This window comes from Triticum urartu, chromosome 7 (genome assembly GCF_003073215.2).
Source record: "Triticum urartu cultivar G1812 chromosome 7, Tu2.1, whole genome shotgun sequence".
NCBI lineage: Eukaryota > Viridiplantae > Streptophyta > Magnoliopsida > Poales > Poaceae > Triticum > Triticum urartu.
In genome coordinates this window covers 10,882,250-10,901,281 of record NC_053028.1, presented here as the reverse complement: position 1 = coordinate 10,901,281, position 19,032 = coordinate 10,882,250, and the positions used below count along the sequence as shown (strand labels likewise).

Below are 19,032 nucleotides of genomic sequence, written 5' to 3'. Positions count from 1 at the left end.
TGAGGGCAGAATCTTTTTTTAAGGAAATCTCAAGACATCATCTCATCTGCAGGTCCATCAGATCGTCCAGGCGGCGGCGACGGGCGAGTAACACATGCTATCTCCTCTGCTTATCATAGGCGACGCTACTCGAGTGCTTTTGTGCACGCCTCGCTAATGGTGACGAGCGCAGAATCTTTTTTTAAGGAAACCTCAAGACATCGTCTCATCTGCAGGTCCATCAGATCGTTCTTATTAAGACGTCCAAGCGGTGGCGACGGGCGAGTAACACATGCTACACTGCTACGTCGCACGATGCACAGGTGCGCCAGAGCAGATTTTTTTGTTCAGTGTGAATCAACTAGATGTGCAGATGAGTGTTGTTACACGTCATTGCAAAGCATGACAATCTCGCTCCGCCACCGCCTTGCCTCGCCTCTCCTTGTGTCTCTCTCGATCCCCTTGCTAGCCACATCGTAGGATTCAAAGCATGGCACTACTCCAATTAATCCAATCTTTGTGTCTTCCAATCTTTGTCCGTTTGATACAGCAGGACTTTTAGGTTTGGCCGCCTGCCCCTAGCGCCTCCAGACAGGATCGTAGGTAAGCAAAGATCAATAGCTACAACTAAGAATTTCGGTCTACATGGATTGAAGCCGCCTCCTCAATCTTCACTGACCACCCGATCCTAACTTTAAGGTCTCACTATATGTTTAATTTCGATGCGGACAGATCACCACCTGCCGCTGATCTTCAGAATTTTGTGTCAACTATAGCCGACTCTTAAAGACAAAATCCATGGCGGCAGCAAGAATGGCGGCCTATCTTCCTCGGAAAAACAAAGCAAGGGCCGGCGACCACATGGCGCCGGCAACGACGGCAGTCTGCTAGGGACTTCTCCCGACCGCGAGGAAGGAAGTGGAAGTGTTGCTTCCGGCCGTGACAAAGAAGGTCTCATCGCGCTGCTGCCTAATTGCTATGGGTGCCCGAACCCATTGATGCAGCTCTCTATCCGGGTGCCCATGGCCTCATGACGACTGCCCTCTGCATTTCTAGACTACCGACTTGCAGCCTTGACCTCACTGATGTGTGTCTCGGACGTGTGCCTCCGCCTCTATCAGATATGGCCTACACGAGCATGCACACTGAGAAAAGGATTTCGTGATGCATAGACATGCCACTCAATTTGGAACAACATGCTTGCACCACTAGCACGATAGAGTATATTTTATCTGTTCATTCAAAAGAGAGGTGAAATATATATACCATGAAGAGCAGCTAGCCTGTTGTGATATGTGAGGAGTGTTAGTGAAAAATATACTTTGTATTTCTTTTCTTACAAAAGTGGACATATATATGTAAGAAGTACATAAATTGATATGGAAAGTTGTATTTGTTTTCTTACAACTGTAGGTACAATAAGTACATAATTTGATATTGAAGAGCTGCATTAGCACCATGTAATGGAATTAGCGGCACATGAGTGATCGGATGGAGTTGCAGAGGCACTGGAGCCTTGGACATGCACGGTGATAACAGAAATGTGTAATAGTATTGCGCTTTTGGGGACAATGGTAGGAATTAATCAGTACTGGATTTTTTTGGTCTCACCTAGATATCCTAATTAGGTTTGTTTTGGTTTGTAACACAATTTATATTTTGCTCATATACGCAAGTGCTTTTTTTGACCACTCGAGAAAATAATTATTTGGGTAAATGTTATACTTTCTGCATCAATAGCCTCTGAATCTGTTAATAGGCTATCGTTCTGTCAAGGGCCAGGGGTGTCGTTCAGTCGCTTGAGATGCCCATGTGTACGACAGGTTGTCACAAGGTGTGATTGGCTGAAGAAATGGTCATTTTCAAATTCTTCTGAAATTTATTTGTTAAGTATGAGACTAAAATGATGGATGCGCTTAAGGTGAGTGATTTTTTCTAATTATCCTAACCTTCCATACACGTGTATGACTTTATATGCCTCCTCTATATGAATGCAGGGTACCTTCCAGATACAGAAGTCCGAAAAGATTTGACAAGTAAGCTACTTTGTTTTCCATTATATAATTTATTAGTAGTCAAAAGCTGAAAATTATTTACGGGACTTACAATTAGCCCTTTCTACAAAAATCTCATGATGTTCTCTCTGTGCATTCAATAAGTGGCCGACCATCCTAGCAAATATATATAGATGAAGGCGGAGAGTTGGGTTCGCTCCTATATCAAGCTACTACTATACATGGTATTTTAATAAGTTACATTGGCATGAGCTAAATCATGTGCGCAGATACGGCTACACTTCATTAGATATGCACACATTTTTTTTTGCACGATTTCTTCCTAAACATCTAAATTTAGGTGGCTAGGTGTAGATCACACCACACATATGTAATATCTCTGGCTTATTCCTTTACATATAATAATTTACTGAAGTTTAGATTTCGCTGTTTACATTCCACAAAATTCAGTAATTAGTTTAGTACTATTAGGTAGCCAAAGTTAACTCTCTATATAAATAAAATTGTTGGATCTTTGTGATAGATATAACAATTTGGAGTGGAAAAGGTGAATACAGTATAACAACTTGCCATCATTTTATCATTTACACATAAATACATCTAACATTTCTTCCTTGGTGCTTATGCCAAAACATGGCACAATGATTCCTAGCATCTTCTTGGGCCTCAAGGAGTGAGGAATAATGTTGGTTTATTATAAGATGATATTGTTGGCTCATATTTCCAAAGCGGTGCATTGATGAAAAACATTTTCAAATGAAACATGGGCAAGCCATTTCAGATGGTCTTACTTTAGATTATCAACTGCTACGTGCAATTAGCTATGCAGAGCCATCCTTCAAACCCCAACGGGAAGTCAATGCTTTTTTTCTAAATGTATTCAAAAAATAGTAGCATCATTTCATGATTTTGACAACAGAGTTAGTTTAGGGGAAATCCAGGGGAAATGTCAAAACTATTGTAGACTGATTGGTTCTCATCTCCCTAGACTTTTTTCTATATCCAAAAGCGCATCCTTGAAATATGGTAGATATTTCATAGGATATATCGATGATCTACTCTGTTTTTAGTGTAATATATAGTTTGTTATATTAGTTTCTAATGCACGCAGTGGACTAACTATACTTGACTATACAATTTTGTTATTGTAAAATGGAAATCCCGTCACATTTTCATGCGAGGCGATGAAATGTGTTTACTCCCTATTATACTGTTGTACAACCAATTGAGGCGGCAACTTCCTTGCCGTCCTTCTCAAAGTTCTTTTTACCCTTGCCCTTCTTGAACTTAGTGGTTTTATTGACCATCAACACTTGATGTTCCTTCTTGACTTCTACCTCTGCTGATTTCAGCATTGCAAATACTTCAGGAATGGTCTTTTCCATCCCCTGCATATTGAAGTTCATCACAAAGCTCTTGTAGCTTGGTGGAAGCGACTGGAGGATTCTGTCAATGACCGCATCATCCGGGAGATTAACTCCTAGCTGAGTCAAGCGGTTATGTAACCCAGACATAGTGAGTATGTGCTCACTGACAGAACTATTTTCCTCCATCTTACAGCTGAAGAATTTGTCGGAGACTTCATATCTCTCGACCCGGGCATGAGCTTGGAAAACCATTTTCAGCTCTTCGAACATCTCATATGCTCCATGTCTCTCAAAACGCTTTTGGAGCCCCGGCTCTAGGCTGTAAAGCATGCCGCACTGAACGAGGGAGTAGTCATCAGTACATGTCTGCCAAGCGTTCATAGCGTCTTGGTTCTGTGGGACGGGTGGATCACCTAGCGGTGCTTGTAGGACATAATCTTTCTTGGCAGCTATGAGGATGATCCTCAGGTTCCGGACCCAGTCCGTATAGTTGCTGCCATCGTCTTTCAGCTTGGTTTTCTCTAGGAATGTGTTGAAATTGAATACAACGTTGGCCATTTGATCTACAAGACATATTGTAAAGATTTTAGACTAAGTTCATGATAATTAAGTTCATCTAATCAAATTATTAATGAACTCCCACTTAGATAGACATCCCTCTTCTAGTCATCTAAGTATAACATGATCCGAGTTGGCTAGACCGTGTCCGATCATCACGTGAGACGAACTAGTCAACGTCGGTGAACATCTTCATGTTGATCGTATCTTCTATACGACTCATGCTCGACCTTTCGGTCTTCTGTGTTCCGAGGCCATGTCTATGCACATGCTAGGCTCGTCAAGTCAACCTAAGTGTATTGCGTGTGTAAATCTGTCTTACACCCGTTGTATGTGAACGTAAGGATCTATCACACCCGATCATCACGTGGTGCTTCGAAACGACGAACTGTAGCAACGGTGCACAGTTAGGGGGAACACTTTCTTGAAATTATTATGATGGATCATCTTATTTACTACCGTCGTTCTAAGCAAACAAGATGCGAAACATGATAAACATCACATGCAATCAAATAATAATAGCGACATGATATGGCCAATATCACACAGCTCCTTTGATCTCCATCTTGGGGCTCCATGATCATCCTGTCACCGTCATACTCATCGACATGTAAGTTGTGATTCCTATTACAATAGCATGAACATCTCATACATCACATATAGATCATTCATCATTCATCACAACTTTGGCCATATCATATCACAAAGCACTTGCTGCAAAAACAAGTTAGACGTCCTCTAATTGTTGTTGCAGGTTTTACGTGGCTGAAGTAGGGTTCTAACAAGAACGTTTTTCTTACCTACGTGAAAGCCACAACGTGATTTGTCAACTTCTATTTACCCTTCATAAGGACCCTGTTCATCGAATCTGCTCCAACTAAAGTAGGAGAGACAGACACCCGCCAGCCACCTTATGCAACTTGTGCATGTTTGTCGGTGGAACCGGTCTCACGTAAGCATACGTGTAAGGTTGGTCCGGGCCGCTTCATCCCACAATTCCGTTGAAGCAAGATAAGACTAGTAGCGGCAAGAAAGTTGACAACATCAAAGCCCACAACAAATTGTGTTCTACTCGTGCAAGAGAACTACGCATAGACCTAGCTCATGATGCCACTGATGGGGAACGTTGCAGAAAACAAAATTTTCCTACGGTTTCACCAAGATCTATCTATGAGTTCATCTAGCAACGAGTGATTAGATGCATCTACGTACCTTGTAGATCGCGAGCGGAAGCGTTCAAAGAACGGGGATGATGTAGTCGAACACGACGTGATCCAAATCACCGAAGATCTTAGCACCGAACGGACGATGCCTCCGCGTTCAACACACGTACGGGACGGGAGACGTCTCCTCCTTCTTGATCCAGCAAGGGGGGAGGAGAGGTTGATGAAGATCCAGCAGCACGACGGCGTGGTGGTGGATGCAGGGCGTCACAGTAGCAGGGCTTCGCCTGCACTACGAGAGAGAGACGTAACGGGGAGAGAGGGAAGCACCAAAGGCTGAGGTATGAAATCCCTCCTCTCCCCAACTATATATAGGAGGGCCAAGGGGGGGTGGTGCGCCAGCCTAGGAGATCCAATCTCCTAGGTGCGGCGGCCAAGGGGAGGTTTCCCTCCCCCCCAAGGCACCTAGAGGTGCCTTCCACCATTGGGACTCTTCCCTTTTGTGGAAACCTAGGCGCATGGGCTTTTGGGGCTGGTGCCCTTGGCCCATCTAGGCCAAGGCGCACCCCATACAGCCCATGTGGCCCCCCGGGACAGGTGGCCCCACCCGGTGGGCCCCCGGGACCCCTCCGGTGGTCCCGGTACAATACCGATAACCCCGAAACTTGTCCCGATGGCCGATACTGCACTTCCTATATATAATTCTTTACCTCCGGACCATTCCGGAACTCCTCGTGACGTCCGGGATCTCATCCGGGACTCCGAACAACATTCGGGTTACTGCATATACATATCTTCATAACCCTAGCGTCACCGAACCTTAAGTGTGTAGACCCTACGGGTTCGGGAGACATGCAGACATGACCGGGACGACTCTCCGGTCAATAACCAACAGCGGGATCTGGATACCCATGTTGGCTCCCACATGCTCCACGATGATCTCATCGGATGAACCACGATGTCGAGGATTTAATCAACCCCGTATACAATTCCCTTTGTCAATCGGTATGTTACTCGCCCGAGACTCGATCGTCGGTATCCCAATACCTTGTTCAATCTCGTTACCGGCAAGTCACTTTACTCGTACCGTAATGCATGATCCCGTGATCAACCACTTGGTCACCTTGAGCTCATAATGATGATGCATTACCGAGTGGGCCCAGTGATACCTCTCCGTTATATGGAGTGACAAATCCCAGTCTCGATCCGTGTCAACCCAACAGACACTTTTGGAGATACCTGTAGTGCACCTTTATAGTCACCCAGTTACGTTGTGACGTTTGGTACACCCAAAGCACTCCTACGGTATCCGGGAGTTACACGATCTCATGGTCAAAGGAAAAGATACTTGACATTGGAAAAGCTCTAGCAAACGAACTACACGATCTTTGTGCTATGCTTAGGATTGGGTCTTGTCCATCACATCATTCTCCTAATGATGTGATCCCGTTATCAATGACATCCAATGTCCATAGCCAGGAAACCATGACTATCTGTTGATCAACGAGCTAGTCAACTAGAGGCTTACTAGGGACATATTATGGTCTATGTATTCACACGTGTATTACGATTTCCGGATAATACAGTTATAGCATGAATAAAGACAATTATCATGAACAAAGAAATATAATAATAATTCTTTTATTATTGCCTCTAGGGCATATTTCCAACAGGGGGAGGGGCTGCGCCCCCTCCTTCCTTCTCTTCTCTCTTCCCTTTCCTTGACTCCTTCTCCTACTACTTGGAAGGGGGGAGGGGGGAATCCTACTCCCGGTGTGAGTAGGACTCCTCTAGGGCGCGCCATAGGGGCCGGCCCTCTCCCCCCTCCTCCACTCCTTTATATACGTGGCCAGGGGGCACCCCGTAGAGACAACAATTGATCTCTTGATCTCTTAGCCGTGTGCGGTGCCCCCCTTCACCATAATCCACCTCGATCATATCGTAGCGGTTCTTAGGCGAAACCCTGCGTCGGTAGCATCATCATCACCATCATCACGCCGTCGTGCTGACGAAACTCTCCCTCGAAGCTCTGCTGGATCGGAGTTCGTGCGACGTCATCGAGCTGAACATGTGCTGAACTCGGAGGTGCCGTGCATTCGGTACTTGGATCGGTCGGATCGTGAAGACGTACGACTACATCAACTGAGTTGTGCTAACGCTTCCGCTTTCGGTCTACGAGGGTACGTGGACACACTCTCCCCTCTCGTTGCTATGCATCACCATGATCTTGCGTGTGCATAGGAATTTTTTTGAAATTACTACGTTACCCAACAATATCTTCGTGGTACGATTTCTCAGCGCCTTTTCTTTCCCCGCTCCAGCTCTCTTGAGCTCCAGGTCTACTCTGATGCTATTTGGGCTAGTGATCCCTCTGATCGACGCTTGCTGTCTACTTACTGTGTCTTTCTTGGTGGCTCTCTTATTGCCTGGAAGACAAAGAAACAGACTGCAGTTTCTCGCTCGAGTACAGAGGCTGAGTTGCGAGCCATGGTTATGTTGACGGCTGAGGTGATCTGGTTACGGTGGTTACTTGAGGACTTTGGTGTGTGTGCTTCTACCTCGACTCCTCTACTGTCTAACAGTACTGGTGCTATCAGCATTGCGCGTGACCCGGTGAAGCATGAGCTCACCAAGCACATTGGCGTCGATGCCCACTTTGTGCGTGCTGCTGTGCAGGATCAGACTCTCGCTCTTCACTATGTGCCCTCTGAATTACAGTTGGCTGACTTCTTCACGAAGGCACAGACTAGAGCGCAGCATGGCCTTTTTCTCTCCAAACTCAGTGTTGTTGATCCACCATGAGTTTGAGGGGGTGTTAGATGTGTATATTTCCTTGTGTACATCCCCATTATATAAGGGGCGTTTCTGCACTTTGCCACACCTGTATATGTACTGGCCTTTAGCCCTCAGTAAAGTCAGTTGCCCACTTACCTAACACAGGAAATTGCGGGAAATCAAACGTGTTTGTGGATCGCGTGGCAATCTTGTGGCTGGACGTGCCCTCGTGAATTTCCAAGATTCTTAGTATATTGTGGTATTCCTTTTTAATCAGATACATCCGTAGAAAGTTCATCTAAGTTATTTTATGCCGGAGTAGTAGGACCAATGAATATCACAAAATTCTATTTTGGTAGATGGTAGTCCTTGTGCTGCCAGGCCTTGAAGTACCTGGCGCATCAATGTCTTGTATCCGCTCAACAGAAATATATCCATAACCTTCTCCTCCTACATGAATCAAGGGAGATAAACTTAAAATTTCAATCTGAATATTACACACATAGTGTCAGTGCGTGCAGAGCTGGCATACCTCGGGTACCTAGAAGAGCCGAAGTGGGCAACCTAAAATGGTATGATTGCAGATTATGCCACAGAAGTGGACTTCACTGAACCAAAATTACCGCCGCCCAGCGTTGTGTAGTTTCCTCCAGAGGCCTGAGGGCTTGCCTAATCGCGGCAGAGGAATTGGGGATCGATCTGATTGAGGAGGAGGCGCATGGCCATGAGAGGCGTTTGCTGTGCCTTCATGGGTCGTGGCCGCACTGCTGCGTACACAGACCTTGCCGCGTAGGCTTCGTGGACTCCGTGCTATGCTATATGGGCTCCGTGCTATGCTTTCTTGACGGCTGTAATTATCTAACTGCTAAGACTTTGGGCTTATGTTCTGCGGTGGGCTGGTGTCAATTGATTTTTTTTTGCTGGGGTCAAACACACAAATCGCTCAGGCTATTAGCTTGAAGCATCCAACGGTTGGCACCAGTGCCCACACGTGAGCTCCGTCCCTGCCGCCCTATTACACTCTGTGCGGCTATAGTTTGCCGATTGATCTGCTACTCTATTCTATTATCTATAGGCCGAAAAAATAACCATCTGTTAGGTTTATGGTCATCTTATTCAATTCCCTTCGGGAGCTGGGCTTCCACTGCCTCATTACGGTTAAATAAAACTTTGTAGGCCAAAAAATAACCGTACCGTCAGGCTTTCTCAGAATCATGCCAGCTACCGCTGTGCCATCAGAAGACATGAATGAACCATCCACTCATAGGGCCAGTTACCCATCGGTGGTGAAGGCCATGGAGGGGCCGGCGGAGGCGCAGCCACCAAAGTTGGCATCCGAACCACCAGAGCAAGCATCTTCTCCTTTAATAACACATCCTCGACAATATATCTCTGAGCTGCTGCAAAATATTTCATATAGCTATCGAGATACCCCATAGTTACCTCTACTGGGTGGGTCTCTTTGCCATGAACCAAATCAGTACGGCAGTTGAAGACGGGGAGACAAGGTTACAAGAAGAAAATCAGCAGAGGGAGCCAAGGTACAGAGCAGACCCAGCTAACAAAATTACACCTGAAAAAGACTGAAGAAGATGGTTTTATTTTTGGAGCTCTCTTCCTTGCCTGTAGCCGCCACTCTTCAGAAGCCTGATGGGTCACGCACATGGTTCCACGATACAGCTCTCCTTTAAGCTGGAACACAAGGGGCATGCAGGTGGTGCCGTTATCAGGCCAACCACGCTGGTTGAAGATTGTCAGCACCAAATATGAACCACTAAAACGTTGCACTTTGCATGTTTTAGTAGCATAAACCTGCCACCGGTCCACCATTTACATGCTACACTCGTTCCGCCAAATATGCTGCCTGCATCCACCAAAACCCTCTGCTAGTGAATTTCTTAGATGATCAGGTTTACAGTGCAAAATACAATACAGGGGAGGCAAATTTGGCTACACTGTCTAGAGACAATTAAGTACTCCCACCATCCCAAAATAAGTGTCCCAGCTTTATTTAGACGACGTAAACATGTCAGGCAGATTCCTTACTTCTCCTTTGTTTTTGCGGAGAGATTCCTTACTCCTCCTGAAGACATCTCTTCAGGTTTAACCGTCCCCAAGTATCTGGAAGTTTGCTGCATAGTCCAAAAAGTTTTTTTTTTCAGAGAACACATGACCTTCTTCTGTCGTAATAATATTTCTCAAGCCGGCCGCGTGGTACCTGGAGTGTGCGATGCTCTTCACATCCACCTGAAAAGAGGTGTCCTACTGCTTGCCTGCCTTGTTACACGAGTAGGAAAAAACCAAAACCACTATGCCAAGATTATTTACGATACTAGCTGGGATTCAATCCTCTTCTCATTGCCCCAAATGAGTTGCTAGCTCTTTATGTATATAAAACGGTTGCAGATGTTGGCCAGTTGTTATAAAACTGCAGTGATCCAATGCAGATCAGGAAGCAAAGTTTCAGTCTGAAAATTGCATGTCCTCCAATCAACTTATGACGGATGGCACGATCCCTACAACACTCTGGTTATTTCTGTCTATATTAAGAAGTCTAGTGTATTGACTTCACCTGCATGCGGCCGCGAGCATAAAAACCATTGTGTACAACACTGGGTATCCCTGCCTGCTTCAACTCTTTTATTAGCCAGCTTGAATGGAAAAAGGGAATGTTTGAACTGAACACCGTCGTGACCGAGAGATCAGAGCAAATTACAGAGAGAGGAATGAACTTCTCAAATGCAGGGCAAATCGAGAAAGTAGAATCTGCCTTAATCATTCCCTTTTTTCCTTTTGTTATTGTCAAAATATTAGCATGCTTTCTCCCCTCTTCTTGTAATTAATTCTAAAGGGCTCGCTAAGATCTACTGTACTTTGTGTTGTACACACTCTTGCACTGAAGCAGAGCAAGGCAGCGCTGAAACAGAGCAAAGATTAGCGCCCGGTCCACCAGCCATCGAGTCAGATAAGCTCAAGACGTCTGGACCAAATAATCCTTCAAGTGTATATACGATCTGATCTGTAACCGAAGAAAGGCTCTACTTACACCTCACCTACCATTCTCCCTCTATATCCCCATCCATCTTCACCTCAAATTGTACCCCAAAACCAGAATACTGTGAGATATCTATCAATGTTACAGAGACACAGTTTGCAGGAGTGACAACTGCTTCAGTTACTACCATCTTTCCATCATTTATTACAGTCTTGTGCCCAGTCCCGAAGAACATTTATTTATTTAAGAATGAGGCAGAGCTTTTGCCAACGTTTCAAAAATAGAATGTTTACAACGACAACTATAAAAGTTAAAACTTTCCTGGTATGCTCCTTGATGTCGGCACCATCATGCCCCGATTACCTGCCCGACAAACATATAGTATGATGCACACGGGAAGTATATCCAGCTACCTAGGTAGCCAAGATTACACACCAAATTAATTTCAGAGCTCGCAAAACATTTATTTAATCTGTTGTAACATGTCAATTCTTTTCTCTTAAGGAAAAAAGCAATGCCAATTCTTTTCGCTTAAGAAAAAACATGTCAATTCTTTTCTCTTAAGGAAAAAAAAGCAATGCCAATTCTTTTCCCTTAAGGAAAAGCATGTCAATTCTTCTCTCAAACGAACTTAAGAAATTCTCAAAAGCAGCTACAACGGGAGCTGCCGCTCCACCCGCTCTGGATGATGCCCAGCCAAACAAGGAGGCGTTCCAACAACTGTCAAACAAGGCAGATCTACTCCCTGCTCAAAAGCTTCTGACATTGCAATGCTCAGAAAGATGGTGATAGAGAAGTGCTTCATCAAAGATGGGACACACAGTTTGCACAAGCTAGTGCTGCTTGTAGTTTGCTACCGTCTTCCCATTATTTATTACTCTACCATGTTCAGAAACGGAGGTAACAATGAGCCTTGTCCTGAAGAATACCTGCACAATGAGGAGAAACTTTTGCCCACATTTCCACAAAATTTGCATACAGGAACAAATAGGTTGGACAAGCTTCCGCTCGTCAAGATTCTTTTTACAAGTTTTAAAAAGAGAGAAGAGAGGTTCACTTTTAGGCCAAAAGAGTGCAAATTGCTGATGGTTGAACAGATACATTAATACAGAAATAAAAGGGCAGCAGAAACACATGCATCTAAGCAAATTTTCACAATAATTTTACCACTCGTATCAAATGTTCTCAGGAGTCGCATGTAAATGACACTGCAGTTGAGGAATAAGCAGACTTCATACTACTACTAGTAGTTAAGGATAGCATGAGATTAATTCAATATATACATATATGGCACGTCACATGTGCAGACCATCACATGCATGGTTCCTACATTAGCAAGACTTATTATTCCTGAGGGGAGCATCAGGAGCATGGAAGTCCAGCGGACAACATCTAAACATTCATACTGCTGGAGCAATGGAGCAACCACTAATTATTTATAATCTCCATGAGCAGCCAATCCTTTCTCGTGTCCATTGGGAGTGCCATGAGAGATTCAAATTGACGATCATCACGGATAAGAGAACTGTAGAATCTTAGAATATCAGTACGGGCTAAGCCAGGTATCTCTTTGAGTGCTTTGAAGATTGATTCAGAGGGAGTTGACTCTTGCACTTGCATTCGCACAGCTGGATCGCTTCTGCCAACCGGTGGGAAAAACACATCATTTGTCCGAGACCTCTTTATAACCTTATTGCCTTCCACTTCCAAGCCCAATTGTCTGGACCACATGTTTGGGCTACCTTCACCACCAGTTTCAGCAACAACCTCTGCTGCTACCTCTTGAGCACCAGTCCTTGCACCTTTTATTGCTGCATGGTTGCTGGAGCATGTGACGCTAATCACATCGGAATTTTGGACAACTTTGGTCTTGTAGCATGTGGCTCCTTTCATTTGTGGAACCCTGTTTTCGACTTCTGACTTCATGTCCCTTAGAAGGAATGGACGCAAGATGGCATGAAGCTTTGGAAGAAGGGCCCTTCTTTCTTCTTCAGTTTGTTGGTCCTCACCTTCTTTCCCAGATCTTTCAAACCTTTAAAGAAGATTGTTGTCATAGCAGCCAAAGGCAATAAAAGAAAGTAATACATGCAACATTTAACTAGTAGCTTCAGTGTCTTTGTCTAACAAAATAGATAACCAAACTACATCTAAATAATGGTTGGAAATACATGAGTGTTACTTGATTCTTGAATAAGCTTTTCAGCAAACATGACATATCAATATACAGTAGAGTTAAGCAAAATACAAAGTATATATCAATGATGATATTTTAATAGACAATTTGGCTGCAGTACAATTAATTAATATAGTTTTTCCATGGAACAAAAGGAGAATATACTGTTCCAACTTCCAAGAGGCAATATTTAAATAGTGAAATCACTGCAATCATAAGTTTATGAGAGTTCACTGATAGTAAGAGAATCTGTATTTCTCAAAATACGAGCTTCTTAGGACAATTCTACCTTAACAGATTGGATAGGTGTCTTGGCTAGAACAACCATCGGCATGTCTATTATGTTGATTCATACACAAATCATCTGAATTATGAGTATAACAAGTTAACAACAGGCCAATGGCATGCAGAGTAAGCCATGTTTCTGGAATGTAGGTAATTTTACATCAGAAAATTCAGGTGTGTAATTTGGCATCCAACAGCAATCAAAAATCACTGATGGACACAAGGAGTGCTTCAAGCTCATGAAGAACATGAATGATATATATTCAGCAAATGCAATTTGGCATTACAAGCACATAAGGTAAGGAGCTTCAGCAGTTTGAGTGCAAGCTAGCAAATCATACCACGAATCGAAATCCTCATGGGACCAGAAATCACTAGGCAGAGCAAAGTTCAATAGCGACCACAGCTCTGCTAGGTTATTTTGGAACGGTTCCCTGATCAAAAGGAGCTTATGACCCATTGGCTGGCGCTTTACCTCCTCCAATACTTCACGTCCCCTTTTATCCAGCCGGCGGCCCTGGAAAAATAAGCACGGGACTGACTTGTGAATACAAAAAAGAGAAATGCATGACTTGTAACAGGAGAATGGTTTTGGTTCTGTCTTTCCGTCACCTCATCAACAATGACATATTTCCAGTGATACTGAGCAAGCCAATTATTTTCTACCAAGACAAAACCATGTGTGGTCAGTATGATTGGAAAGTCAGGGCCGACAGGTTTGTGCACAAACTCTTTCTTCTTCATCGCCAGATCCTTTTGGTTTCCAACATACAACAACTGATTCATGGATGGGAAAAGCCTGCAACAAATTACCACCCCCCCCCCCCCCCCACCTGTTAGGACGTCAACTAGCAGCATGATAAAATGTAACAGTGAAATACATAGTAAATTTAGAAACTTTACTTTATCCCTTTCATCCAGTCCATGATACCGCCGCCACACAGAGAAGTAACTATCATGTATGGGCCATGGTGACCTTCCTCTTTGAGACGAGCAATAAATGCAAGCGTTGAGATTATTCCTCCAGATCCCATTTGATCCCCTAGTATCCCATTCAGCCGTCTCTGCCACATCGACGTTAGCCACTCAACACTATTGTTCCGCTTTTCTTCTTCTGTGAGGGTGGCGTAGTGCACAATAGATCTTTTTGTAGGGATCTTCTGTGTCATTGCCAAGATACTATCCAGCTTGCTAAATAGTTTCATCCCTGCAGATTCTGCCATCTTCAAACACACAAAAAGAGACAAAAATTGTGAGAGGAAAAAAAATTTAATACACAGGTTGCCCCAAGAAAAGCGAAATTACGTCATTGATATGTAATGCTTGAGTTATTTTGGGAGATTCACAGGTTCTGCCGTCCGTTATGTACTGCCAAGTGCAGTGTAATGTTTGAGTTACTTTTGGAGCAGCTACAAGAGTTCACGCAAAGTTTCTTCGTAGCCCGTCCTACGCGGTACCCTATATCTCTGCCGTTGGTCGCTGTATTGAGATATATGCTAGCGCAATATTATTGCAGTAGCCACAGAGTGATTAGTAAGGCTAGATGAACAGTGGATTTGATTCCCTCGTAGGTACCGAGTGCCTACCCATCGCTGTCTCCGTCACGTCCCCACTAGGATCCCAGCGGTCGAGCGCTGTCCTAGTCATGTATCGGACTCGGCGTCCACCCGCACAGCCGGCGTTAGTATTATAATGGAGACTGTCGTCGTTCGTGGAGGTGTGGGAGGTCTGCCCCGGCCTGAGCCGTAGCGGCAGCCTCTGTTGGAAAAGGCAGTGCTTAGGAGGCGCTTAGGCATGTCTAGGCGTTAGGCAATGGCCAAACGCCTCACCTAGGGCATAAATGAAGGTCTAGGCAGAGTAAGCAAGGAATTGTCTACCCAAGTAAGAAATTAGGCCACATACTGCACTAATATGCCAAACGGATTATATTCCAATGGCAGCAGCCGGTAATTAACTTATTTATGTACCCTAAATAATATCAACACCCATATAATAATCACAAATACACTGCAAGTAAAAACTATATTACCGCCTAGGCCACGCCTAGGGCGCTTAGGCACTGCCTAAGAACTAGGCGAAGACCGACCGCCTCGCTTACGCCTATCGCTTTTTCCAACCTTGGCGGCAGCCGCAGTGTCGACGACGCCGCCAACGCCGAACACGATCACCCGTCGCCGGCAGCGGCACCTGGCGATGCCGGCGCAGCCGCAAGCAGCTCAGGCGACAAAGAAGGTCGGCGGCTACGACGTGGTCCACCCACCGCGGCAAGGCGATCTTGTCCACCGCGGCAAGGCGACGAAGAAGGTCGGCGGTTCTGTGTACAAAATTTTGTCACATGCTGCATATGTTTTATTGGTTTTCAAATATGAACAAAAACACATGTACTTTAGATTTATCTTTAGTAATCTCTCCGTCTCAAAATAAATATCTTAAACTTAGTACAACTTTGTACTAAACCTATGACAAAGTTTTTTTTGTGAGAAACATATGACAAAGTTGAGACACATATTTTGAGACGGAGGGAGTAGTTTCTATAGAACCTATGACGCACAATACCATCCAGTCTCTTCCGAGCTTCCAGGCAAGAGGCAGCGCTCACATGTCCGTGGTAAGACTTGGCATGGCAACAGTTATATGTTTCTTGTAATCAGGGCCGTACCCAAGAAAATGGAGGCCTAGTGCGAAATCAGAAAAATGGGCCCTTGCCATAGCAATCTTCAATTAGGAAAACAAAATCCTATTGAGTGGATTTTTTTTCTCTCGGTCTCCATTGAGCCCTTTATTTTCAAACATTGAAGAATTAAATTTTAGAGTTTCAAAAAATTCTGAAAAAATACACAAGTACTTATAGATGTATATTAGATGTGTGTGAAATTTAATCATGAAATACATTTTTATGTGGCCTAAAAAAATTTTTTTTTTTTTGATATTATAGTGAATAGTACATGTACTACAAATACGTAATTTTGTAATTTTTTTATAGCTCTCATAAAAGGTATTTTATCATGAACTTCGCAGATAAGTAGTTTACATCCATATTTATATGTACTTTTTCAGATTCTTTAACTTAGAATTTTGAAGTTTTTAAATAAAGGGCTCCATGGAGCTTGAGCATTCTAGATAACACAACAAAAAGTAAAAATAAGTGACGCATATCAGGACTAAAAACTGGGCATATAGATAAAGCAGACCAGGTGGCGCATTGTTTCGGCGAGCAAGAACTCGTAGCCTCCAACTGCAGTCCAGGCCTCTAGGCTCCAATTGCTGCAGACACACAAAATTTGCAGGGTTGCCAACAGGAAATGAAGGGGGGTGAGAGAAAAACCGATTTCCAGTGATTAGGGATTTGAGAAAGAATAGAACACCAAATAAATAGATGGGGATTGGGAGTGCCAAGTGAAACGCCACATATTCCTCTATTCATTGCTAGTTTACAACGGGTTATTCTGGAACAATGGCGAAGAATTAATAAATGAAAATCGGAGTGGAACATTAGTTAAGAGTGAAGATCGATGAGTATGTACGATATGGGAAAAAAGGAACTACAATTGAGGCGGGGAAACACAAAGAGCAGCGAGAGAGTTTTGTGTGACATGGAGAGACGTGAGAGAGGAGAGGTCTGAATAATTATTGCACTCCAACCGTCTCATTGACTACTACTCCTTCTTTGCCGAGTTAATTAATCGTTGGGCCTGCTACACCCATTATTTAATCTGTTTACACTAACATTTGTCAATTATTAAGAACAACAGTAAATAAATAAAAAATTTGGGTAATGCTGATTCGGGGTCTCTATGCAAACGCACACACTGCACATGTCTATGGTATGAGCCTACCCGCATGACTTATCCATAAATAGTATCATTTATTCAATTTTCATCCATTTATACTAAATTTTTTTAATTCATTACATTTCACTATCATAAAATCATAAATTGTTTTGTATTAGTATATATCATTAAGTATACATTTTATTATTTTAGATATGAATACTGAATACACTATTGCATTGATACTAATAATGTCAATTTTTATCATTTACAACTTATAAATGTATAATCACAAACACAACAATGAAATATTGGAAATATAATTTGTTCTGAAAAAATGTGTTGTTTATTCATTTATTTTTATTCCGTACATTTGTTAAATCAAATTCCTTCTAAACCTAAAGAAAGCATAAGTTATCACAAAAATCATTTCCATCCAAAGAACAATTTGTGCTACTTAAATGCATATTCTAGTGTCTTTATATGTTGTTGTTTCTATTTAATATATTCAAGTATCTTCGGAGAGGCTTCTATAATGCACACGTCTAGCAAATATTTTAATAAAAGGTTCATAGAATATGATAATGTTGCTTTCTCTTAATTAATATTCCCGGTGTAAAAAACGCTCTTATATTATGGGATGGAGATAGTAGAAAATTGATATCTAAAAAACTAATAGAAAAATCTTGAATATAAAAAGATGTCGACAGGTGGTTTGTCAACGTTTTCTGCGTTATTGCTCAAGTAGCACCTGCCAAGTACGCCGAGGCAGACATCGGTCTTTGTAACTTCGAGATGTTTTTCCGCCGGTGAGCTACCTGATAGGTGGGATGCACATCAATGTTGGCGCTGATGTGCCATGGGATGTTCAAATTGGTAAGGAGAAGTTGGTTGGTGAGGCTTGGTTAGCTGGTGAGGTTTTCGGGCAATCCATCTCGTGTCATGCCATACATCATCTGATTGGTTCTAGCTTTTGTCACTTGCTTTGAGCGGTTCCCATTGCGATGTCCATCATCGCCGTATACTGTTTTCAGATTAATAAGGAGAAGTTCAATCAAACATAATGATCGGAAGATTAACAAGTCAGAATTCCGAAAGTGGTAGGCAATAAGCCCAACATATTTCAAATTTTCATAGGTCCCATCACTACTGCAGGATGTTGCTAATGCGACACTACGATCAGAGACCATTTGACGAAACTATGTGCGATGCAATAATCACAAACGGTGGTGTAAAAAAACGTCAAAAAAGGTGCAAAACATTTGTGATGGGGATGCAACAAACACGGTTCATATTTTAGTTGCGTGTGTGAAGCAGGGCATATGGTTGATCCAGAAAAACTGTTTGCGATTAGGCAAACAACAAAAACGGGCAGTCGTATCAATGTGTGTGCGATATATTGGCTACTGTTTGCTCCGATTAACTGTTTGCTATTAGGGAAAGCAACAGAAATGCTCAGCCAGATCAAGGTGTGTGTGATATACGGGATACGGTTCAGTCGAATGAACTATTTTCGATTAGGAAAGCGAACATAAACGGTTGAACTTAACAAGATGTGTGTGATACGCGGCAAAAATGCCCAAAGGTTAATTCGAGAACAAGTAGACAGAGGTTAATTCAACATACATATGACTTATAAGTTTCACAGAAATCATATCACTTTTTTGGAAAACATTTAATTGCGTTGAATCTATCTATCTATCTATATCTATACCTATACTAATTCTAGACTCCCTAGAAATTCCTACGTAAATTTGATTTTACGAGCCGTTAATCCGGTGGGACCGAATTATAACGGTGTAGATCGACTCATGAGTTCCATTGTAAAGAACAATCTCAACTGCAACCACCCCCCACCCCCAAAAAAACAATCTCGAGAAAACTAATCTCAGGTATACATCCCTCTCTCACATCTCTCTCTAGCAATCTCTCACGACTCCTAAAAAATAGAA

At 43.1% G+C, this 19,032-nt stretch overlaps 2 protein-coding genes across 2 annotated transcripts in view; both read right to left on the bottom strand.

The window, feature by feature from the left end:
• LOC125518097 (putative F-box protein At1g47730) overlaps nt 1-9,687 on the bottom strand; it is an 18,939-nt gene extending 9,252 nt beyond the window's left edge. Inside the window, exons 1-4 of the mRNA XM_048683035.1 lie at nt 9,481-9,687; nt 8,251-8,307; nt 7,964-8,013; nt 7,668-7,789 (exon numbers count right to left, since the gene is read on the bottom strand). Of these exons, the coding sequence (XP_048538992.1) occupies nt 7,668-7,789; nt 7,964-8,013; nt 8,251-8,307; nt 9,481-9,687 (436 nt within the window). The remainder of the gene's footprint in view (nt 1-7,667; nt 7,790-7,963; nt 8,014-8,250; nt 8,308-9,480) is intronic.
• Nucleotides 9,688-12,280: 2,593 nt separating this feature from the next.
• LOC125525207 (ATP-dependent DNA helicase DDM1-like) lies at nt 12,281-14,533 on the bottom strand. The gene is made up of 4 exons (XM_048690218.1): nt 14,214-14,533; nt 13,923-14,109; nt 13,652-13,827; nt 12,281-12,884 (listed from the first exon to the last, which is right to left on the bottom strand). Exons 1-4 carry the CDS (start codon nt 14,531-14,533, stop codon nt 12,281-12,283), a joined length of 1,287 nt encoding a protein of 428 aa, XP_048546175.1.
• Between the last annotated feature and the right edge of the window lie 4,499 nt (nt 14,534-19,032).